Source organism: Camelus dromedarius, chromosome 14 (genome assembly GCF_036321535.1).
Source record: "Camelus dromedarius isolate mCamDro1 chromosome 14, mCamDro1.pat, whole genome shotgun sequence".
NCBI classification, from domain to species: domain Eukaryota; kingdom Metazoa; phylum Chordata; class Mammalia; order Artiodactyla; family Camelidae; genus Camelus; species Camelus dromedarius.
Genome location: NC_087449.1, coordinates 37,301,734 through 37,326,698, shown reverse-complemented (window position 1 = coordinate 37,326,698; position 24,965 = coordinate 37,301,734). Strand labels below are relative to the sequence as shown.

The window sequence follows — 24,965 nt, the reverse complement described above, 5'->3', positions numbered from 1 at the left end:
CTAGCATTCAGGATGACTTGAAAATTTCTTATTTTTTCCAACTTTTTTATTGTGGTCAGATATACCTAACATAAAACTTACCATCTTAAGCATTAAAATTTTTTTAATGTTTTTATTTTATTTTAAGGGAGATAGGTAATTAGGTTTATGTATTTATTTATTTCTAATGGAGGTGCTGGAGATTGAACCCAGGACCTCTGCATGCTAAGCAGGCACTCTACCGCTAAGATATACCCTCCCCCCATCCTAACCATTTTTAAAGTGTACAGTTCATTGATTTTAAAAACATTCATAATGTTGTGCAACTATCAAACCATCCATCTCTGTAACACTTTTCACCTTGTAAAACTGAAACTCTGTGCCCATTAAACAATAACTCCCATGAAAACAAAAAGCAAACAAAACAGCAATAACTCCCATTTCTGCATTTCCCCAGTGCCTGTCCACCACCATTCCATTTTTGTCTCTATGATGTTGACTACTCTAGGTATCTCACATAAGTGGAATCATTTAGTATTTACCTTTTTGTGACTAGTTTATTTCACTTAGCATAGTGTCCTCAACGTTGATCCATATTGTAGCATGTATCAGAATTTCCTTCCTTTTTAAGGCTGGGTAATATTCTGCCATATATGTACATACCACATTTTGTTTATCTGTTCATCTGTTGATGGAGACTTGAGTTATTTCGACATTTTAGCTGTTGTGAATATGGGTGTACAAATATCTCTGAGATCCTGCTTTCAATTATTTTGGGTATATACCCAGAAATGGAATTGCTGGATCATATGTTAATTCTATTTTTAATTTTTTAAGAAACTACGATACTTTTTCCCACAGTGGCTATACCATTTTTCATTTCCACCAGAAGTGCACAGGAATTCCAATTTCTCTACATCCTTGCCAAAACTTGTCTTTCCCTGTTTTTTTTTTAATTATAGCCATCTTAATGGGTGTGAGGTAGTAGCTCATCATTCTGATTTGCATTTTCCTAATGATCAATGATGTTGAGCATCTTTTTATGCACTCAGTGCCATTTGTATATCTTACTTGGAGAAATATTTGTTTAAGTCCTTCATTTTGAATCAGGTTGTTTGTTTTTTGTTGTTGAGTTTTAAGAGTTCTCTGTATATTCTGGATATTAATCCCCGGTGTATGATTTGCTAATATTTTCTTTCAGTCTGTGGGTTGTCTTTTTACTTTGTTGATACTGTCTTTTCATGTACAAAAAATTTTTAATTTCATGAAGTCCAATTTGTCTATTTTTTCCTTTTGTTGCCTGTGCCAATATCCAAGAAATTGTTGCCAGAACTAATGTCGTGAAGCTTTTGTCCTATGTTTTCTATTAAGAATTGTATAGGCCTACACACACACACACACACACACACACACACACACACCCCCCACAGCTTCTTTATCCAGTCATCTGTTGATGGACATTTAGGTTGCTTCCATGTCTTGGCTATTGAAAACAGTGCTGCTATGGACATTGGGGTGCATGTATCTTTTCAAATTGGAATTTTCTCTAGAAGAACCATACTGTTTTGGTAACTGTAGTTTTATAGTAAATTTTGAAATCAGGAAATGTGAGTCGTCCAGATTTATTCTTAGTGAAGATTGTTTTGGCTCTTCAAGGTCCTTTGCTTTTCCACATTAATTTTAGAATGGATTTTTCTATTTCTGCAAAAAACATCATTGGGGTTCTGATAGGAATTACACTGAATCTGTAGGCTACTTTGGGTAGTAGTCACATCTTAACAATACAAGTGCATAAACATGGGATGTGTTTCCACCTACTTATGTCTTTTTAAATTTTTTTCAGCAATGTCTTTAAATTTTCACTTAACAAGTCTTTCACCTTGTTGTTTAAAAATACGTAGTTTTCCAATGCTTGGTCTCATCTCCTACGTGTTTTATTTATTTTTTGATATGTAAGCAGCAGAACAGACTCCAGTGGCCAGAAAAAAAACCCTTAAGTTAATAAATGCAGGTGCTGATTATGGTATACATTAAGGTGGTAAGGATAAAGATTTAGGTACAGGACATTAACAGTGAATGTTACAATTTCTTTGATACTTCCCCTAGCTCTCTCAATTTCTCTTTTCTCTCTTTCTGGAATTCCTAATGGTTGGATATGGGCCTTCTGGATTTTTTTTTTAAATCTTTTCTTCTTGACTTTATCTTCTTAGAATTTCTACTAAAACATTTAAAATTTTTTGGCTATCATAATTTTTATTTCCAAGAACTCTGTCTTAGTCTTCATTTATTCTTGCATCATTTACCTTATGATGCATTAAAAAAAACACACCCTAAAACTTAGTGGCTTAAGACAACTGTTACCTATTTAGCTCATGATTCTGTGGGTCAACAATCTGAGCTGGTCTAGGCTATGAGATTCTTGCTCGCATGTACCAGGCTCAGTTGACTTTAGTTTGGCTCACTGATGTATCTGCAGTCAGCTACTGGGTCAGGTAAAAGCTGGCTGTCAGCTTGGGTGCCTTGGTTCTCTTCCATCTGGTTTATTATCCTTCAGCTGGTTAGCCTGGCCTTGCTCACATGGTATCAGGGTCCTACGAATAGCAAGAGGGCAAGCCTCAATGTACAAGTGCTTTTTAAGTCTCTGAGTCATGTTTACTACTATCCCAAAGCAAGACACATAGCCAAGTCCAAGTCTGTGTGGAAGCACACTATCGAAGTGTATGAATACAGGGAGACATTAACAAATTAAGGCCATGACTGCAGTCAGTTTAACATATTCCTCTTTGTTATAGAATCCTGACTTTGTTTCATGAAATGCTGTATCTTTTCTGAAGTATTAATAACTTTTTCATTTTTTTTTCTGTTTGTGTATTAGTTATCTGTTGCTATCTAACAGATTAACCCCGCACTTAGCAATTTAAGACAACAGTTTGTTTGTGAAGGTCAAGGGGAAGGTCTTACACAGTTTGTGAAGGTCAAGAGTTTGGGAAAGGGGTATTAATTAGCTGGATGAATCTCTGTGAGAGACTCAGGGTCTCTCAGAAGGTTGCTTGTGGTTGACTGGGGCTGCAGTCAGCTCACAGCTCCTCTGGGGCTGGGGAATCCACTTTCGAGTTCACTTACATGGATTTTGACAGGACTTAGGCCCTCACTGGCTATTGGCCAGAGGCTTACGTTCTTCCCCCACATGGACCTTTCCATAGGCCTGCTCACATCATCCCAGGTTGCCTGATTGTCTCCCGATTTTAGTTCTGAAAGTTTTGTATCCTGGCAACCCCTTCTGTCCAGGCCAGCTGGAAGAGTTAGTCACTCTACCCTCAACATGGCAGCTTGTTCCCCTCCAAGTCAGATATGAGAGAGCAAGAGTGAGAGTGGGAGAGAACCTAAGATGGAAGCTGCAGTCTTTCATAACCTGATCTTGAAACATTTATACCATCACTCTGCTGTATGCAGTTAGTCACACTGACAAATCCTTGACCAGTATGGGAGGCGACCGTATAAAAAGGTGGGGGTGATTGGAGGTCTTTTTGGAGGCTGGCTACACCACAGTTTGTTTGTTTTGCTTTATGTCTTTCATGTTGGAGGCTGTCCTCAAATGTCAGGTGGTCTTCAGCTGTCATTTCGTTTTCTCAAGTGAGGCACTAAAGATGTTTGGAAGTCTTGTGTCCACAGCGAGAACTTTCCCTGAGCACAAACCTGTTGGAGATGCAAACTGTCAGTATCTGTATTTTTTTTTTTTTCAGTTTCTTAGAGATGAATCTGCCTTTCTTTTATTTAGGAGGTTGCCAGATGACTTCTGGCATTGTGGGAGCAAGAAAGGAAGGGAGTTAGGTATCTAATCATTTGTTATGAAGCCTTTCACTTAACCCCTCTATTTTCAGTCTAGTGACTCACCCCTGCCCTCCACAATGCCTGATTCCTTCAGGTCTTAGAGCCTCTCTGGTTGAGTTTTTCTAGAAAATAAAACATCTGATCTGTTGTGGAACCTAAGAGGGTGTTGTGTGGGGAGAGAGCAGAGACCTGGAGTTGAACCAGCCCTTCCTTTAATATATTTCTCCTTTAAGTTACTGCTCTATATTTAATATTTTATTTTTTAATTTTAATTTTAATTTAAGCTGGTTAACCTTTTCTAAATTTCTCACTCCTCAACTTCCATTTACTCTGTTTCTCATTAGAGTTTGATTTTCACCTCCACACCTTCCAGAAACTAGAATTGAAAAGGAGCCATCAATCAGAAGTTGGGAAAACTGAAAATGGCCCAAGAGATCCATTCTACCAACTATTGAGAATGATGTAACACAGTGCTTCTCAAACTATCTGGTGAAAACCAGTTTTTCCCCAATCTATTGTAGACTTTTACTTTCATTTTTTAAAAAAAGTAAGAAATTGCAGCAATGTCAAGTTACTATAAAAATTTCTAAATATCATGCTTGGTTTCTGTAAGTATCTCATCCTGGACTGGTCTGTGGCCCATGCTTTGAGTAGCACTGTGTTAAAGTTTTCCACTCTTGAATTACTTTCTTTCTTTCTTTTTTTTTTTTTTTAGCTCTAATGTCCACTTTTGTTTTATCAATTTTCAAGCTATAGTATAGTATGCATACAGATTTTGAATTACTATATCTTCCTTGTAGACTAATCCTTTTTATATATGAAACGTTCCTTATTATCTCTAGTAAGACTTCTTGCCTTAAATTCTACTTTATCCGATATTAGTAACTACATAAGCTTTTTTGTTAGTGTCTAAATGGTTTTTTTAATCCTTTATTGTTAACCTTTTGGACTGTTAACCTTGTGTCTTTTGTCAGTCGTATATAGTTAGGCTTTTTAAAGATACAACCTGATACCTTTTGCCTTTTACTTGAAATAATTAGCCTATTTACATTGAATATAATTACTATTATATTATTGACTTGTTCAAAGGATAAGCTTATTTGATATTTGAAAAGAACTAAGATCGTGCCTGGCATGTAGTAAATGCTATGTGAGTGTTAAATGAAACATAAATCCACCACCAGCTGTGACCGCTATAGGGTCAGGCAGGAACCTGTCTGATCTCCGTGTCTTTAGCACTTGGAACCTTGCATCTTCCTTGCTCCTATTCTCTCTGTGCTGTTTGGTTTGGCTTGTCCATTACATATGCACAAGCCCATAGTTAAAGCAAATCCCGTTCTTCACTGACACCATTACTATATTTTGTCTTCTGGTAAATGAATTACTTCATTGTAGCTTTTGAAAGCTTTACTGAGATGTTAAGTCACATACTTTACAATTCACTCACTTAAAGTGTAGAATTAAATAGTTTTAAGTATATTCACAGAGTTATGCAACCATAACCACCATCAGTTTTAGAATTATTTCTATCCAGACACACACAGCCTCTCCACCCTACCACTTTACGCAGAAACAGATGTAAATGGGTCTTATTGCCAGTGATTTCGAAGAACTATTTAAATGAGCCATAGTAATCTGCTTATCAAGGCAGAAAGTTTATCTCTGATAGTGGTATTTGTACTCTAATTTATAAATGTTAGAGTTGGAAGTGTTGTATTTGAGTTTGCTCCAAACTTCACACGCCTGTATAAATGAGCGTCCTACTATTGTAAAGGAAAAGAATTGGGTTTTCGTTGTAGATGGAGTTGGTTTTTCTTTAATTTATTTTTTACTGAAGTCTAGTCAGTTACAATGTATCAGTTTCTGTGGATTTTTAAAGAAGTTACTATTACATCATGAGAGAGACTCGCTCATCAGTAATTAGAGAGAGGAGAGGGGAAAGGGAATGGTGAGTTGGAATGGTGGGCCCTATTCCGTCTACTAACAGTTAGCTTCCCATGTAAAAACCATTTTTTTCATCTCCCAGACTCAACTCCTAACCTGAATGTGTGATGTTGGCAGGTGAGGCAGAGTATGTGACTCCGCTCCCTTCACCATCTCAGTTGGGAAAACAGCTCACAGTATGTCATTTGATGGTGACTTGGTCTGGGGGACAACATATATTATTTATATTGAAGAGACAAATATAGTAACTTTGTTTAGAAAGTTATACCCCAAGCATAGGAATCCCTGCGAGAGCATGTTCAGTCACTTCCAGGCCCTTCTACCTGTGTGACCCTCCAGGCCCCGAGCACAAATTGTGGCTGTAGCAGGGATGAGTCCAGATTGCCTAGCTTCTCTAATGTGCTTCACTTTTTTCGCTGCAGATATTTCGGCAGAGTGACATTAAAAAGCTTGAGGAGATTGTAGAAAAGTACCCTTGTGCCTTTCCTTTCTGGATTGGGCCCTTTCAGGCATTTTTCTACATCTATGACCCAGAGTATGCAAAGACATTTCTGAGCAGAACAGGTAAGAAAAGGGATGAACCTCAGGATCCTAACCCTCCTAGGAGTGATCTGCACAACCCACAGGTAGGAGTCTAAAGGAATTCTGAAGCAAAGATTAGCACTGGGCCTTCAAGAGACGCCGGGGAAAGTGAGGAGAGGTTTCCCATCAGTCCTGGAGGAGATTCCTGGGTTGGGTCGCCCAGTTCCTTCTCCAGCTCAGATTCCTGCGGGCCCTTTTAGGTCACTGTATCGCAAAGCCCACCTGGCACCATCTCCAGCGTCTTCCTTTGCCTCTTTTGGTTTTGTGACTTCAGCATCACCAATCCCTGTCATCCTTAGCCCCTGGCTTGAGCACAGTGTCTACAGAGAAATTCAGAAGTGGGACTGCCTCTGCTGGTTTGGTCCATAAGCCTGAGTGTACATCACCCACTTACCACTCTGTCGTCTTGATTGTGATCCAAATTGTTTTTGTTTTCTGCATATTTGTCTGTTGTGTTCCCTTTGGGGCCATGAGGCATCTGGCTCCCCCATTCAGTCCTTCCTCAAGGCTTCCAAGGTAGATTATCTCATAGCACAAAATTAACATGCCCAGCTTTCCCCCCTCAACTTTGTAAAACTAGGGTCTGACATGCTTGTCTTCCTTCTCTGTACTGTTACCCCCATTACTCTTAGTAAAACCTGGCGAGACAGAGCAGCCTTTTCCTGAAAGTCTCCGTGTCTCCCAGTCCTCCAGCTCTGATTCACCTCGTGTTCACTTTGTAAAGGACAAGAGCTGTAAAATACTCTCATGTTCAAGTTCACGAGAACCCCAAGAGGGCTCTCACTCTCTGGGTCTGCTGCCCTGCTTGGATAGGTAATTTGCTTTCCCAGAAGGATGTGATATGTTATCCCCACTCCTGTTCTGAAAACTTGGTAAACCTCGGGCAATCTCCTTCTGTTGGAAGAAGTGCAAACAAAGAGAGATTCTGGGTTTGTGTACCTGCCTGCCTCCTTGGGCTGCTGTTGTCTGCCTCCTGAACCAAAACTTACCATTCCTGGGTCGGCCAAGGGCTGCGGGGAATGAGGCCGGGCTCCCTTTTTGCTCACTATTTGTGGTTGTTGTAGGCAAATGATGAGAACCTTCATCAGCTTTAGTAATATCCCTCTAATGTTGTCTTTTGTTTCCTCTGCTTGACTCTGCAGATCCCAAGTCCAAGTATCTGTGCAAGTTCACGACTCCAGTCATTGGTACGTACGTGGAATGAAAGAGGATCTCGCTCTCACTCACTGTCTCCTTTCTATAGGCAAGCATTCCAAGGAAACTCAAATCGGAATTCAGAGGCCTTGAGAGTAAGATCTATACTGCAGGTTTTCTAGGAGGAAGGTCAAGAGGGAGCTAAGGTCAATGCAGCACAACCTCCTAGAAGCCCTCCTGGGGGGTTCCTTTCTCTCCCCCAAGTCTCATCTGCAAGATGGCATATGTGTAAATTTATCCCATCTGCGTCTTTAAAACTGCAGCCTTACCATCGCTATTCTTTATTTTAGCTTTCCTTTCTTGTTTTCTTGGATCCTTCCCTTTCTTTTTGGAGTTCCTCTATTTCCATATGCAAATCAGTAAAGTTTTGCCTCAAAGTACAGTTTGGAAATATTCTGTGAGCAGATAAATTAAACTTTTTAGTCATATAATTGGCATTTATGTCAGACAAGGAAGGAATTAAATGAAAGACTATAGGTTTTGGATTCAGAGCTACTTGGATTTGAGTCCTGCTCCCTGAACCCCACTAACTAGTTGAGTGATCTTGTGGAAGTCATCTAATTTCTGTAAGCCTCTGTTTCTTCATCTTTGAAAGTAAGAATGAGTTACACCTCCGGGCTGTTGTGAAGATTAAATGAAACACTTATTTTCAGCACTTCATGTAATGGCTGGCATGTTGCAAGCACTCGGTAAATGATGGCAGTTATATATTAATAAACTTTAAGGTCCTTTTAAAGCCAAATCTTTCAATGACCTCCCTGGTGACAGAAGATTGTGAGGCATTAGGTTTGATGAGTGTTTTCACTTTGTCTCATTCACAGACTAGCACTCAAGGAGAGGGTATCTGGGACAGAGTGGACACGCTTATCTAACTCCGTGCGAATTTTTTCACAGTACGGTCTATGGATTGGTTTGGAATGGAGAGGAGATGAGTATTTGTTGTGAATATTTGTTGTGCCGCTGTGAGCTAGAGACCAGGCTAGGTGCCTTATGTATACCGCTGCACAGCAACACAGTAAAGCAGATATTTATTACTGTACTTTGTCACCAAGAAAGCCAAGTCTCAGGAAGGTTAAGTGTCTTAATTACTACACAAGTAGCAACTGGTGAGTTCAGGATTAGCACTCTCATCAGGCTTCAAAACGTGGGTCTTTGTCATAATGCCACATACGTGCACCAAGGTGTAAGCATCGAGACTCACTGCTTTGCTATTGTGCTGTGTCCTGGCCACCTGTGCGTCACGGTCACTCTCTGTTAGTGTTTCTCACCTCTCCTTCCCCACCTCATCTAGTAAAAATGACAGGACATTTTGTGCCTTTTGTTTCTCAAGGAGAAGGACTAGTGAATCTGAATGGACCCAAGTGGTTCCAGCACCGTCGCCTACTAACTCCTGGATTCCATTTGAATACCTTGAAATCATATGTCGAGATGATGGCCCATTCTGTGAACACGATGCTGGTAAGTGAAGGGACAAAGGTGCTCTGGTGTGTTGCAAAATGCTTCCAAGAGGGAATGTATTAGACATCTGTTTAGTGGATGGTGAAAGTCAAAAGAGGGTGATTTCTAGAAATTAACCATGTGCAAGTACTCACTGAGCAGTGAGTGTTCATGTAAGCCTTTGCTATGGCTCTTCAGGTGATTAAAGAAGGTGAAGATCTGATTGCCTGTCATAGGTATATTTTGAGATCCTATGACAGTAAACTAAGTATTAAGTAATAAGACTCAGACAGAAAGTGCTGTGGTGACAAATAAGGAAACCAGGAGCAGCTATAATAGCTTCAGATTCAGAGGAGACTCAAATTTACCATGAAATATGAGAGGAAGGGGCTTCAAGATGGCAAAATAGAAGGACACGGAGCTCACCCTCTCCCACAAAACATCAAAAATACGTCTACACGTGCAACAATTGTCACAGGTACCTACTGAGCTCTGGCAGAAGATCTCGTACAAGTGGAACTACAAGGAATATCATCATGAAACTGAGTAGGAGAAAGAGAAAAAGGAAATCGGGATGGGACTTAATGCCAGGGAGGGAGCAGTGAAAGAGGGAAAGTGCCCTCACCCTGCAAAGCCCCCTCTCCAGAGGAGAGCGTAGCAGGGACGGAAGGGGAGCTTCAGAGGTTCAGAGGAGAAAGCAGCACAGAGGGTCTGTGCCATTCCTAGCCTGAGATGCAAGCTAGCTGGTGTATGCCAGGACTGGGAGCTGGAGCTCAGGCTTCCGAGGACAGACCCAGGGAGGGGACCAGGGTTGACTGCACAGAGGCAGACTCAGGGGGCTGGAGTGTGGGACAGGCTGATATTGGGAGTGTGTGCAAAAGAGCCTGGGTCCACCATAGAAGGCTCCAAGCCTTGTTGGCAAGCAATAATGGAGGGGCACAGGGCTTCCTACAGAATGTGACTCAGCCATTAACTCTCCATGGACACCCTTTTCCAAAGGGAGGAGAGCAATGCTGTTTAGCAACTGCCTTCACCCCAAGCTTACAGGGCAACCCCTGGCTACAAAGTCCCCATTGTTCACAAGCTCTGTGAGTCCCCATAGAGGGGGATAGACAACCTCGCAGAGGGCGCTTCCTGGTGGACGTTTCCTGAGGGCAGTGTCAAGGAGGACTTCCAAATAAAGGCAGTTTGATGATGGTGATGTTGTTGATCTTGGCCTCTTGTGCCAGGGTAAGTGGGAGAGGATTTGCGGCACTCAGAACACACTTCTGGATATCTCTGAGCACATCGACTTGATGACCCTGGATGTTCTTATGAAATGTATTTTCAGCAAGGAAACCAACTGCCAGATAAACAGGTCAGTTGTAGGAGGGCCAAAAAAAAAAAAAAAAAAGACATTTGTTTGCCATTATCTAAGTCATTTATTGACATATTATCCCCACTTTCTCTTCTAGCAACTTTGATTACTATATAAAAGCAATAAGGGAAGGCACCACTATCATCTTTTACCGTGTGTACAATTTCTTGTATCACCATGACATGATTTTCAAGTTCAGCTCTCAGGGCCACCGCCTGTGGGAGATAAGCAAGATACTGCATCAGCACACAGGTATTTTGGGGGTTTGGGTTGTCCAAGTCCACAGACTGTCGTACCTGTAGTGTGTCTCTCTAGGGGAACAGGTCTCAATGTGAAAAGAGAGAGAACTCTTGTTCTTAATGGAGCTTTTATATGGACAATGCTCAAAGGAAATACAAGTCCTTTAGCAGAGTTTGCTACATCCATAGTAGTAGTCGTATCAGAAGTTTTCTATATATTGCACTATTTTTATTATGTGAATTTTTTATTACTATGAATATAACATAACAAGTGGGCATTTAATATTTCGAAGCATACATGGCGTATGGCTTTTTGCACAGTGACTGCAGTAATAAGTTACAAACATTCATGCAACATAGGAATGAATAGAGGAACAGAGCAAACTTGGGCATACACTCAAAAGAAAGGGGAAGTGGGGGCTGTTCAATGGGTATAATGTTTCTGGTATGCTGCGATAGATGAATAATGAAAAAGTTCTAGAGATCTGTTGCACAGCATAGTGCTTAGGGTTAACAATACCGTATTGTGCACTTAAAAATTTAAGTGTGTAGATCTCAGGTTAAGTGTTCTTAGTTCATTAAAAAAAAGAAAAGAAAAGAAGCTTGGTTCAAAAATAAATAGTTTTAGCAAAACATAAAAGTTGAAATCGATTAAGCTGTTTAAGCAATTCAACATTACTTTTCGTGAACACCGTGAACACCATGATCGAGAATATTTATCAGGCAGTTAATTAATCCTTCCTCAGCTCCGCCACTAACTAGCAGTATGACTTTGGGCGAGTTACTGCTTTGTCTCAGAGCAATCTGTAAAATGCAGATAAAAAAGGATCTATCTCGTAGGTTTGTGGTGATGATTAAATATGTTAATGTATGTAAAGCACTGGAGACAGTGCCTGGAACCGAATAAAAGTTAAATATAAAATATATTTGCACCCCAGGAAACTTGCAAGGCACACTGCACATGCATGATCACACACATCCATACACACATGAACATAGATATTATAGGAGGACACTCAGATAAGCAGGTTAGAAACAATTTAAGACGCAAATGGATATATATATATATATATATATATATATAAAACAGTAGTTCTCAAACCTGTTTGCATCATGGTCACATAGAAAATATTAATATTTGTACAGGTCATTAGAGTAAACAGGAGTGGATTTGGAGGGCATCTACATAAGACTTGGTAAAAAAAATTCTTCACATTTTCTTTCTATTACAGAATTATGATGAAAAACAAAATGCAGAGTATTAGTTAAAGATTAAATGTCAAATTTGTTCAAAATAAAACCTTTTCAAATTTTCAAATTTTTACTTAGTTAAATTTATCAACATTTTCTTTTACTGCATCTGGATTTTGAGTGATAGTCAAAAGCCTTCCCCTATTCCAGGGTATCTCAACTGTGGCACTAATGATATTTGGGTCTGGATAAATCTTTGCTGTGAGGAGCTGCCCTGTGCATGGTAGGACATTCAGCTGCATCCCTGACTTCTACACACTTGATACTATTGGAACTCTGACAGTTGTGGCAATCAAAACATCTCCAGACATTGCTGAATATTCCTTGGGATCCAGATTGTCTCTGGTTGAGAACAGCTGCCCTTCCAGATTGTAAAGAAATTCATCCATGCTTTCTTCTAGTGTTTCTAGTATGGTTTTGTTTTTTTTTGTTTGTTTGTTTGTTTTTGCATTTAGACCTCTGATCCATTTAAAGTTTACTCTTATGTATAATATGAAGAGTTGATCTCATTTTTCCAAACGGTTATCCAGTTATCCCATTACCATTTATTTAAAAGCTTTAGCATTTCTAGTGATTTGAGACAACCACTTTTCTCATTTTCTAAATTGGCATATGTACTTGGACCTATTTCTCAATTTTCTTTTCTATTCCGTTGGTCTGTCTATCTATTCATGTGCTATACTCACACTGACTTATTTAAAGAGTTTTTTGTGGTATTTTAAAATTAATAAGGTATTTTTCAGAGAGTTTTAAGTTTACAGAAAAATTGAGCAGAAAGCACAGTGTTCCCCTGTACTTCTTCACCTCTGTCCCTGACACAGAGACACACAGATACACAGTTTCTCTTATTAACATCTTGCATGAGTGTGGTACGTTGGTTATAATTGATGAGACATTATTATTAACTGAAGTCCGTAGTTTAGGGTGCACTCTTTATGTTACATACTCTGTGGGTTTTGACAAATATATAATGATATGTATCCACTATTACAATATCATACAGCATAGTTTCACTGTCCTAAAAACTCCCCTGTGCTCCATTAATTGTTCCTCTTTCCCTCTGGCAACCACTGATTTTTTTTTTTTCTTACTGTCTCTATAGTTTTGCCTCTTCCATGTTATTAGTTGGAATAATACTGTATGTAGCCTTTTCAGATTGCGTTCTTTCACTTAGCAATGTGCATTTAAAGTGCTTCCATGTATTTTCATGGCTTGATAGCTCATTTCTTCTTATTGTTAAATAATACTCTATTGCATGAGTATACTACAGTTTGTTTACCCATTCACCTATTGAAGGACATCTTGATTGCTTCCAAGTTTTGGCAGTTTTGAATAAAGCTGCTATAAACATTTGTGTGCAGGTTTTTGTGTGGACGTAAGTTTTCAACTCCTTTGGGTAAATACCAAGGAGGGTGATTGGGAATGGTATGGCAAGAAAATGTTTATTTGTAAGAATCTGCCAAATTTTCTTCCAAAATGGCTGTAACATTTTGCATTCCCACCTGCCATGAGTGAGAGTTTCTATTGCTCACATCCTTGCCAGAATTTGATATTGTCAGTGTTCTGGATTTTGGCCATTCTGATAGCATAGTGGTATCTTATTGCTGTTTTAATTTGCATTTTCCTGATGGCATATAACGTGAAGCACATTTTCATATGCTTGTTTGCTATTTGCATATAGTCTTTGGTAAGGTGTCTGTTAAGGTCGTTGGCCCACTTTTAAATCAGGTTGTTTTTTCCCTTATTGTTGAGTTTTAAGAGTTCTTTGTATATTTTGGATAACAGTCCTTCACCAGAAGAGTCATTTGCAACTATTTTCTCCCAGTATGTGTTTCATCTTTATATTATCCTGTTTATTTTCCTGAACAGCAGTTTTTAATTTTAATGAAATCCATCTTATCAATTTTTTTCTCTCATGGATCATGCTTTTGGTATCGTATCTAAAAAGTCATTGCCAAACTCAAGGTCGTGTAGATTTTCCTCTTTGTTATTTTCTAAGAGTTTTATAATTTTACATTTTGCATTTAGGGTGTGTTTTATGGCCCAGAATATGGTCTATTTTGGTGAATGTTCTGTATGAGCTTGAGAAGGTAAGTATTCTGCTGTTGGTGGATGAGGTATTCTATAAATGTCAAAAAGATCCAAGTGATTGACGATGTTGTTCAGTTCAGCTGTGTCCTTGCTGGTTTTCTGTCTGTTGGATCTGTCCATTAGTGATAGAGGGGTGTTGAAGGTGTACTCCAGCTGTAATAGTAGATTTCTTTCTTTCTTTTTTTTATTGAAGTATAGTCCGTTTACAATGTTGGGTCCATTTCTGGTGTACAGCATAATGTTTCAGTCATATATATACATACATATATTCCTTTCCATATTCTTTTTCATTATAGGTTACTACAAGATATTGAATGTTAGATTTATCTATTTCTTCCTGTTCTCCTGTTAGTTTTTGCCTCATGCATTTTGAGACTGTTGTGAGACACATTCACATGAAAGATCATTGTCTTTTTGGAGAATTGACCCCTTTATCACTATGTAATGCCCTTGTTTATCCCTATTGATTTTTCTTTCTCTGAAATCTTTTCTGTCTGAAACTAATATAGCTATTCTAGTTTTCTTTTGGTTGGTTAGCCTTGTGTATCTTTCTCTATCCCTATACTTTTAATCTATATGCATCTTTATATATTTTAAGTGGGTTTCTTGTAGACAACATACAGCTGGGTCTTGTTTTCCTAACCCATTCTCTGTCTTTTAATTGGTGTATTTAAATCATTGATGTTTAAAGTGATTGTTGACATAGTTGGATTAATAGCTACCATATTGTTACTGCTTACTATTCATTGTCTTTTTTCTGAATTGAGGTAACAGTCATTTATAATATTATGTAAGTTTCATGTAAACAACATTATATTTCAACTGCTGTATACACTATAGTGTGGCTCACCGCCAAAAGTTTAGTTTCCATTCATCACCATACAGTTGATCCCCTTTACTTTTTTCTCCCTTCCCCCTCCTCCCCTTCCCGCCACTACTCTGTTCTCTATATCTATGTGCTTGTTTTTGTTTGGTTTGTTTGATTGTGCATTATTTTTATAGTCCACGTGTGAGTGAAATCATATAGTATTTGTCTTTCTCCATTTGACTTATTTCACTTAGCATAATAGCTTCAAGGTCATTCATGTTGGTGAAAATAGCATGCAAGTTTATAACTTTTTTTTGGTAGACTTGATACCTGAAGGACAATTTTGCTGGCTATAAAAGATTTGCCTCTCACTTTATATCTTTGAGTTTTTTGAAAATGCTCTAGTCTTGCTTGATTTCTTTATTGTTCTTGGGAAGTATGATGCTAACTTAATTTGTCATCCTTAAAAGTCATTTAGTCTTTTTGTCTTAAGTCTCTGAGGATTTTGTTTTCTCTGTCTTTAATGTCAAATTGTTTTACTAGGATATATATTGGAATTGGTTGTTCTGTTCCAATTTTTCCAGGTGTAGCATGGGCCTTTTAATATGTGGATTTAATTTTTCTCTTATGTACAGAAAGTTTTCTTGGATTATGGTTTTAAATATTCTGTTCCATATTTTTTTTCTTTTAGCCCCTTCAGTTATACATATTTTGGCACTTCTTTGCTTGTCTTTCTTTTCACTCCATTTCACGTGGTAACTTTCCCATGAAAATGAGAGATTAGACTGAGGAAAAAAGGAATGTTGGTCACTTGCACCTAAATTTGAAATCATCTTTATTGCCTACCTAGTTTATATAAAGTATATTTTTGGTCTGTTGTGTGTCTTTGGAACTTTGATCAAAGGTGGTCATTTGATGGGAAAATAAACAGCAGCAAAAATTAAATCTATTTAAATGTAATGTACCCATTCTGACCTCAAGAAATGAGGCAGGATTTGAAACTATTCATGGGTCCTGGCTTGCTCTATAATTTATTCTACTTTGGTTGACTTTGTTGTCACTTTGGTGTTGAGGAATTATTACTCTACCCCAGAAAAGGTAATCCAGGAGAGAAAGAACTCCCTCAGGGACGAGAAGAAGCAGGAGAACGTTCAGAAGAGGAGGTACCAGGATTTTCTGGATACTGTCTTTTCTGCCCAGGTAAATCTTTCAAATTTCTGAGCCTGCTCATAGATCTAGTTAATTGTGTGGGTAGTTGGATGAGTAGAGAGGAGGGGAAACAAAAGAAAAATTGATCAACTAAATTTAACATTATGTTTAAATTGATGTTTGATGCCCTACCATTTGAGGTAAGGACTGAATTCTGCAACTCTGTCACTAGAGGGAGGCAGATAAGACTAAATTTTTTACCCATTGAATAGATTTGGTAATTAACATAGAGATACAAGGTAGTTCAGGAAAATACAGGAAAATGAGTCACAGGGTTAGCTGATAAAATGATGAGGAGGAGGCGCTGGAAAATCTGGATAAATCTGGCAGAATGATTGCAGGAACTCTGCAAGGCTTACTTTTCTTATCTAAATTTGGTTCTCCTTTACCCTCTGGGCAAAGTGTGGCTCATAGTATATATTTGTTGAACTGAATTAAAATTAAAACTGTCATTTGTACACCGGAAATTGATACAACATTGTAAACTGACTATACTTTAATAAAAAAGAAAGAGAGAAAGAAAAAAAGAGAGAGAGAAAGAGAGAGAGAAAGAAAGAGAGAAAGAGAAAGAAAGAAAGAAAGAAAGAAAGAAAGAAAGAAAGAAAGAAAGAAAGCAAGAGAGAGAGAGAAACTCAATTTTTTCCCTAAAACCATTAATTTGATTGGGGTTCCAAACATCTATAAACTGACATTGCATAAATATATTACTACTGTCCTTTTTAGGCTGAAATTGCCAACAGCTTCTCAGATACTGACCTATGGTCCGAGGTGAACACATTCATGTTGGCAGGGCATGAAACCGTGGCAGGAGGCATTTCCTGGCTCCTCTACCACCTGGCTCTGTACCCTGAGCATCAGGAGAGATGCCGGGAGGAGATCAGGAGCATCCTGGGGGATGGGTCTTCCATCAACTGGTAAGATCTGCATCTTCTAAACATTTCATCCTAGTTTTCCTCCTGGCTTTGCTTTATTCTTTCTTCTGGTAACTTGATGACCACAGTTCCTTAAAATATGTATATGTGAAAGCAGGAGAGGCAGGTTACTACTCTTCTCTTTTTCTAGAGGGCACCAAATTATTCCATTGTCTTTTCTACTCACTCATCCATAGCTTACTTATTTCATTGTTTTTCTAGTCAATGGTGTGCAAAATGTCCTATTTCTTTCTTTCACCCAGGCCCTGGTGCATTGGAAATGGGGACTTGATCCCTAGACTTGCATTTAGAGCTTGAATGTTGGGGTTCAAGTGGATCTTCTCTTCTGAGAGACCTGAGTGAGCACCTGGGTCATTTAACCTCATTGTCGACGTTCTCTCCCATCCCCTTGTTCACACTTCGGGATTGGCTTTCGACTTTGAATCTATTACTAAATGGTACACACTGTAATTGAGTTTAGCCAATGTGGACTGAGTATATTTTCAGTACTAAGACACTTAAAAACCATGCAAGATTTGGTGAGGGTCCTGCGCTCAACAAGCTCACACTCTAGCACAAGAGACAAGCCCCCATACAGATGACTGCAATAAAATATGGTAAGGGTGATGAGAAAGATACATGTTAGGTACCACAGAGATTTAGAAGACCAGCACCTAACCTGGCGTGGGGGCTCAAGGAGACTTCCTGGGAGATCTGACACTTAACCTGCCTCTTATAGGTTGGGTAAGAGCAGCGAGGTGGAAAACTTCAACTCCATTTGGCTAGACTTTAAGCATATCTTGCTGTTAGTGAAGCCCGGATTATAGATTTGCCCCTTGGACATGCTATTTGCAAGGAAAACACATGTCCCTCATACAAGCCATGCTCTTTCCCCTAGCAAGATATTTCACATGTCATTGCTTGTCTTTCTTTTCACTCCATTTCATGTGATAACTTTTCCATGAAAAATAGACATGCTAATGGAACCAAGCCTAGCGACTAGGGGGAAAACGTCATATTTCAAATGCAAAGGCTAGCACAGTTAAAATGTGTGTAAAGGAAAACCTGAATTTATATAGGTATAGTAGAGATCACACTTTTTGTAGGGAAATACTAGTCATTTCCTACCATAGTTTAAAGGTCTAATCTATATTGCACAAAATGCAGTGTTGATTAGTTAAGTTTTAGTAAGTTATACATTGAGTTTGGAAATACTCCCAACATTGATTAGATAATTTAAGGTTGACTAGGATGGATATATACAACTTGTCAACTGAAAAAAAATGTACAACCTAAAAGCTGAGAGTTAGTTTTATTCGGCAAACATTTCTGAGCGCAAAATGTGGCCTCTCAGATTGCTCTAAGAGGCTGCTCTGAAAAGGCGAGGGAGGAGACAGGATATATAGGAGTTTGTGCAACAAAGACCAGGTAGTTGGAACATCAAAAGATTACCAGTAACTAAAGAAAGCCGGATATTTTGAGTTAAGGAATTTAGCACTTTTCTATGTATGGGAAGATGCGAAAGTCTGGGCTCACTGAAAGCATTCCTTTGATATGTGCTTAGCTATCTAGGGCCAGTGTCCTGGGCTTCTCCTCCTGAGTCTGCTCCGGGGACACCACTGGGGGTGGTTGCAGAGGCTCAGGAGTTGCCAGCGGGCACCTGCTTGTCTCCACCCTGACTTGCCTCCAGCTCACCGTCAGCGGGGGGAGGCGGCGGGAGTGGCTGATGGCTGACGGCTGCAGCATCCTTTGTTCACTGATATGGCAGCAGTATCTGTTATTCACAAACTCAAATAGTGACCTTTCTTATTCTTGTTTGACCTATGTGAAATGAAAAACAATAAAGAAATCTTTGTCAGGTAAGAAAACAAAGTCCAGAGGATCTGTTAACTACCATTGGTTTTCATGAGAGAAATGGTAACAGTATTATAGTGAATAAAATATGTTTTTATTCAATAATATGCCCTTATAGTTACATTTAATGAAATTCATACAGAGCTTTCTGAAAATTTGTAATTCTTTTAGACAGATAATAAAACCATACTGCAAAGAACAGTTTCTGGGAAATCGGGAAAGTTGTTTGACATCTCCATTTGGCTACTTGTAAACCCATTCCTGCATTGGGTTAAAATGCCTCTCTTCCTTTTGCACCAGGGGTGAGATGGGCAACTTGGTTTTTCTTAAGTGTGAAAAGTGCTAGGCTAAGCGGAATTACTCTTTTTATTTTGGGCTGGAGGAAAAAAGAGTTCAAAATTAAAATTTCACATTACAGAATGGCCAGGGCCTGCACTCAGAAGAAGTCATCAAAAAAGCAAGTAGAAATATAATAAAGCAAACTGACTAAATGTATGCTGTCGTTTTATTGAACCAAACTTACTAGCTCGGATGCAAATTAATAATTTGTCCTTCTCCCACTGACACTTCAAACTTGCTGTGTGGGGCAAGTACTTTTCATCTCTAGGATAAAACTTGAGTGAATTTCACAGAGTTCCCATCCATTTAAATCACAAGAGCAGTCTTGTTTCAACAATTAATCTAGTCCAGTGTAATCATAAAAAGTTCACCTTCTTTTCCACTTAGAGCGTCTCCATCCATTGCAGCTCAGTACCTCTCTGGGTCTGGAGGCTAGCGGGGCGAGGGGCTTGTGGTTGGCGTCTGCTCACCGACCAGCTCCTTCCCTGCCCAGTAGCTGCTGTTACTGACCATTCCAGAAATGGTCCCGGGTTGGGGAGAGAATGAGGAGACAACAGCTGGTATTTCTGCAATCTTGGTCCTCTGAACTTGGTGGCTACTCAGTGTTCCCTTATACTCCTAGTGTGCATCTGTGGGTTTTTGGAGATTCCCTCGTTGGCACTTTGCAATAGGGACTCATGGGGCAAGAGAACTTGTCCTTTGTCAGGGTTCCTTTCAAGCTGGTTCCAGAGCTCTCTCTCTCTTGCCGTTTCCTTGGCCCGTAGGACACACTGGAGCATTCTCGCTTTGTCCCTGTTGCTCTCCTGCCTCTCTGTATGTTCTGAGTCACCACCCTTCCTATCAGTCCCATGCTCCCCAAACTCCAAGGAGCACGTGTCAGTTGATCTAACTGATCCTCTTGAAATTCTCCTTTGCTTAACATGGGGGAGCCCTTTCTCCATTCTCCGTGGCACTCTGCATTCCAACAATTCCTTGAAAGGATTTATTTTTTTCCCCCTCTCAAAACTCTTAAGTTGCCTGTCTTCTTCACTCCTTTGCCATTCCTTATACATTCTTGATTTATATGAGAAGCTAAGAATTGCAAAACTGGCTTTCAGAAATCTCCTTAGCAAATCCCTTACCCATGGTTTAGCGCCGCACTTTATGATGAGGATATTTGGCACCCGTTTGGGTCCTCTTCGTCTGGGACCTCAGCTGATCCTGAGGCAGAAAGAGTCCCATGTTAACATTCTGTTACATAAGCCAATGGGCAAAATAGCTTTAGCCTGAGGATGATATTTACCAGGAACTAACATCAACTATAAAAAGATACCGATATTTACAAACTGGACATAGAGTCTTGAGTTCCCCTCCCTCCCTCTCTTGTTCTCACAGGGACCAGCTGGGTGAGATGTCCTACACCACAATGTGCATTAAGGAGTCACTGCGCTTGGCGCCTCCAGTCCTGTCCCTATCCAGAGAGCTCAGCAAGCCCATTACCTTCCCAGATGGACGCTCCTTGCCTGCAGGTCTTTGCATTCTTTTCCTAAGCAGTTTCTAGAGACCATGGGATCTTGGGGGCCACAGTGAAAACACCAGAGGGATTCTCAACTCTTGGAAGAGTCAAAAGACAATCCTAAGGACAGCTGGTTTAGAGCTGGGCACCTATTAACTGCTCAGTGGTAATGCCTTGACCAGATGTGGGTTTCACAGGCTTTCCCAACGGCACCTAGCCATTTGCAGCAAAGCTGTGCCTAGAATCTGTGTCACCCAGGATCCCAACCCAGGGTTTCTTCCATTGTGAGACATTGTTTCTAAAATAATCCTTGTTTGGCTGAGTCTGAGACCCAGGTAAGACGTCTGGGAGATGTGCACCGTGATCTTTAAGTTGAAGACCAAGGAGGGTCTTTGTCTTCATCATCATCATAATATTTCTCTAATAAAGATGCAGCACTTAATAGTTTACATAAAGTCTTCAAACATTATTATCTCATTTTTCTTCCTTGGAACATGATCTCATCAGACACTTATATGTGCTTTGCAGTTTACAAAGCACTTTCAGGTACTTTTGGTGCAGCCAAAAACTCACTGAGGGACCCCAATGCACGGATGAGCAGAGCTAGAACATGCTGGGAGGTCCCGTGCCCAGAGCCCAGTGCTCTTCCAAACAGCGCAAGTCTCTGAGCAGGGCGAGTGAAAGCCAAAGGGCATGCCAGACACCCTTCACTTGCCTGCTGCAGTGTTTTATGAGCTCTTGCCCTTAGAAACAAGCCAACAGGATTTCTTGTACCAATGCCAACAGCCTGTCGCTTACTGTCACTTTGTTGACAGATCCAGAATTAATTTACCAAAGTTATTTCCGGTGACCAAATAATCCTCAAGTTCTCTCTCCTCTGTCTTTTTTAAAATCCCCAAACCACACGGATAGTTGCCAAAATTCCCTCCCTTTCATGTATGAACAGCAGCAACAGAAACTTATCATTGGATCTGCAAGATGGAAGTACGGTTCTGTTCTTACATATCCAAACTGTTGCCTCTGGGTACTTTATAGTCCGTTAGTAGGTGTATAAGTAGTTACCAGAGGTAGTAGAAAACATAAGCATAGGTTATCATTTTGGCATGACACCAATAGCTCCTTAAGATAGAATCAAGTATTAAACAGGTCATTGATTTGAAAACTAAGGTGCCACCAAGCCCCATCTTCCCGTGGGTCCCTCACTGCTGGCATCTGCTACAGCCCACAGGGCTCTGCCAGGAGCTAGCTCTTTCTCTTCAAGAAGAAAAGTCTTACTGAAGGACAGTATAACAGGAGCTCATGACTTGCTCTTTTTCCTGCAATCTCCTTTATTTCCTTCCTTTTTCAGGAATGACCCTAGTTCTCAGTATTTGGGGTCTCCACCACAATCCTGCCATCTGGGAAAACCCAAAGGTATGATTGTCTTACACATAAATAGTTCCAAGAACTTATGCTGTGCAATTTACTTTTTGTTAACTCTGCATGGAAGTAGCAAATAACACAACTAAGCAAAAATAAACATGACCAAAAATGTAAAACTTCCACTCAAAGAAGAAGTCCTCTTCCTCTATCCCTACTTCATCTGGGTTTGAAAGAGCAGGTTGGCAGAATCCCACAAAATCTGCTGCAAATTGCCGCAGTCTGTGTTTCAGTCATTTACTTCTCGAGCCCTCCCAAGCACTTCCCTAGACACCTGCAAGACTTGGACTACCCACAGTCACTCAGGTAACTCACACTCCCCTTTGCCGGGTGTAGCCATCAGGATTCTGGCAGGAAATCAGTGACACAGTCAAGTTGGGCTACTTGAGGAGAGTTTTATAAGGAACTCTCTAAGTAGGGTTTAGGAGAAGCAAAATGGAGCAAATAACTGCCGAAGTGCTTCCCACTTCTAGGCCTGAGGGACACGGGAGAGAAGATTACAAAACCTGAAGAAAGATTGCTTCTGGGAAAGGCCATCAGACAGGAGTCATGGCCATCAGTAGAGCAAGCAGTTAACCTAAGGCAGCCCAGCTGGGAGGGGCCCAGGAATAAATACCCTGAATACTCTCTCCGCCACCCTCCAGACTTCCTATCAATGCCTTTTATTGGCCAGACCCAACAGGAAACCACATGGGCCAGTTTGGAGCCCAGAGCAGGGTGGAAAAGAGGAGAGAGGATCTGGAAAGGCAAAAAGAAGACATGTAGCCCACCTGAATTTCTTGAAACTCCAAATGTCCTTGAAACTCACACACTGTATACAGAAACACTGACACTGAAACACAAGTGTACAGATACTTCCTTTTACATAAGCCGCTAGTTTCAAACATGTGATGGGCAGTTGGACAAGTGATCCTATAATCACTTTGGCTTGACTTGTAAGTAGGTGCACTCGCACCTCCCGAGTGAAAACACCACCACTGGCCATCGTGTTTCTGACTTCCCCTTACAAACCAGCTGGGGGGCCAGATGAGGTCTGCGGGTCCAGAGTTGTGCTGTCCAGTGTGGCAGCCCTCAGGCACGTGTGGCTGTGGAGCACTTGAAATGTGGCTAGTCAGAACGGAGATGTGCTGGAAATGTAAAATTTTGAAGCTGTAGTACAAAAAAATGTGAGCTATTTTCTAAATAATTATTTATATGGAATCTATGTTGGAATAATCACATTCTCTAGTAAATAAATTCTATCGCTGAAATTCATTCCACCTTTTAAAAATGTGGCTACCAGAGCATTGAAATGACATATGTGGCTCCCACTGTATTTCTGTTGATCAGTGCTAAGAAGTAGCTTCAGAAATATGTTAATGGTGTCGTGAAGATGGTGATGGGGTTGCCCTCTCATTTCAGGTCTTTGACCCCTTGAGGTTCTCTCCAGAGAATAATGATCAGAGACACCCCTACTCCTTCTTACCATTCTCAGCTGGACCAAGGTGAGGACAGTCTGAAGTTGTTGAAAAGACACAAAAATGTTTACTTGGGAATAGCCTCCCCTCTTTAGCTTCTCAAGTCTATACATTTTTCTGTGGAACCTCATCTTCTCACCTGACTATGAGGTAGATCTGGGTGCTTGTTTGAGCCCCTGAAAGGGCCAGTTACTTTCATGAAGGACAACACCCTTCTCTTTGGCATCCCACACAGCCATGCCTCAAAAGGTTATCCAGTGACACAAGCTGTTACTCATGGGCTCGATGCAAGTCCACTCCCAACAAAGAAGGAACAATTCTTTTTTTAAAATTTATCTTCTATTTCATCTTCATATTAAAATCTTAAATTGTAAGATATTTGATGTGTGCACCATGATAATTTGATATATACATTGTGAAAAGACTCCTCCCCATCGAGTTAATTAACATCCTTCACCTCACATATTTACCTTTTTTGTGTGTGAGAACATTTCAGTTCCGATTTCTTAGCAAATTTTGATTCTACAATAATACAGCGTTATTAACTATAGTCGCCACACTTTCCATCAGAACTTCACAGGAGAAGCAGTTCTGTGAGTAGCCCCAAGTGCTGCTTTGTTTAGGGAGGGCGCCACCTTGAACCTCCAGCTTATATTCTTGCAGAGAACAATGTAAGTCCAAAGTCCAAAGGTTGGTATGACACTTAGTATGAGAACGTTTCCTTACTGTGAAATCAGACATGTTATTCCAGTATCTTATTAAAGAGTCAGAGAAACACCATTTCTTCAAGTATTTCTTCCTTTCCCTTGGTGTCTGCAGGAATTGCATCGGGCAGAATTTTGCCATGGCTGAGATAAAGGTGGCCATTGCTTTAATTCTGCTCAGCTTCAAGGTGACTCCAGACCCCACCAGGCCTCTTGTCACCATGCCTCATTGCTTCCTCAAACCCAAGAATGGAGTCTACTTGCACCTGAAGAAACTCCCCTAATGTTAGAGCCCACAGTATGATGATTACATACTTCTTGTTTTAAAGTTAAATCACAACTAATTGTTCAAGAAAATGAAGAAGAATCAAAGTATGGTTGTAGGGTTAAGGGTAGATGGGATGAGGGTCTCTGGAGAGCTGTCCAGTATTCAAAAACATCTCAAGGTACCAGAGGGTATCTGTCGCCTAGATCAGTTTCTGTATGACTGGGAGATGTGCAGATCTTTTCTGTTCGATTCTGGCTACCACTAATGCCGAATATCAAGAATTTTGCTAGATGACTTCCACAGATTTTCTGTTTTAAATTTTTTTTTAGAATTTCATAGTAATGGATGAATGTATGCTCACTGAAAAAGATTTGTAAGCCTAGAGACGCATATAGAGGAAGCAGTGAAGTCCCATGTCACACAGCGCACACCTCCCTGCCCAATCCTATTGCTTCTCCTAAAATAGAACAGTTTTGTGTGCATGCTTTTGGACTTGTTTCTGTACATTTCATATGGATGTGTATGTTCTTATCCATGTGATCATACCCATATTGTTATTCTTTTTTTCTCTTAATAAAAATATATCTCACTCCTCA

At 40.0% G+C, this 24,965-nt stretch overlaps 1 protein-coding gene across 4 annotated transcripts in view; it reads left to right on the top strand.

The window, feature by feature from the left end:
• Positions 1 to 24,965, top strand: part of LOC105092931 (cytochrome P450 4X1) — a 41,835-nt gene extending 16,870 nt beyond the window's left edge. For 3 of the 4 annotated variants that reach the window (XM_010984709.3, XM_031465069.2, XM_010984710.3), the window contains 11 exons: positions 6,177 to 6,318; positions 7,479 to 7,523; positions 8,861 to 8,988; positions 10,197 to 10,324; positions 10,422 to 10,576; positions 15,807 to 15,913; positions 16,646 to 16,836; positions 20,401 to 20,534; positions 21,870 to 21,934; positions 23,342 to 23,424; positions 24,217 to 24,965. In XM_010984709.3, the coding sequence (XP_010983011.1) occupies positions 6,177 to 6,318; positions 7,479 to 7,523; positions 8,861 to 8,988; positions 10,197 to 10,324; positions 10,422 to 10,576; positions 15,807 to 15,913; positions 16,646 to 16,836; positions 20,401 to 20,534; positions 21,870 to 21,934; positions 23,342 to 23,424; positions 24,217 to 24,385 (1,347 nt within the window). In that variant the 3' untranslated portion in view covers positions 24,386 to 24,965. Of the gene's footprint in view, positions 1 to 6,176; positions 6,319 to 7,478; positions 7,524 to 8,860; positions 8,989 to 10,196; positions 10,325 to 10,421; positions 10,577 to 15,806; positions 15,914 to 16,645; positions 16,837 to 17,096; positions 18,793 to 20,400; positions 20,535 to 21,869; positions 21,935 to 23,341; positions 23,425 to 24,216 lie in introns of those variants that run through there. The other variant, XM_064493616.1, reaches the window with a different exon arrangement.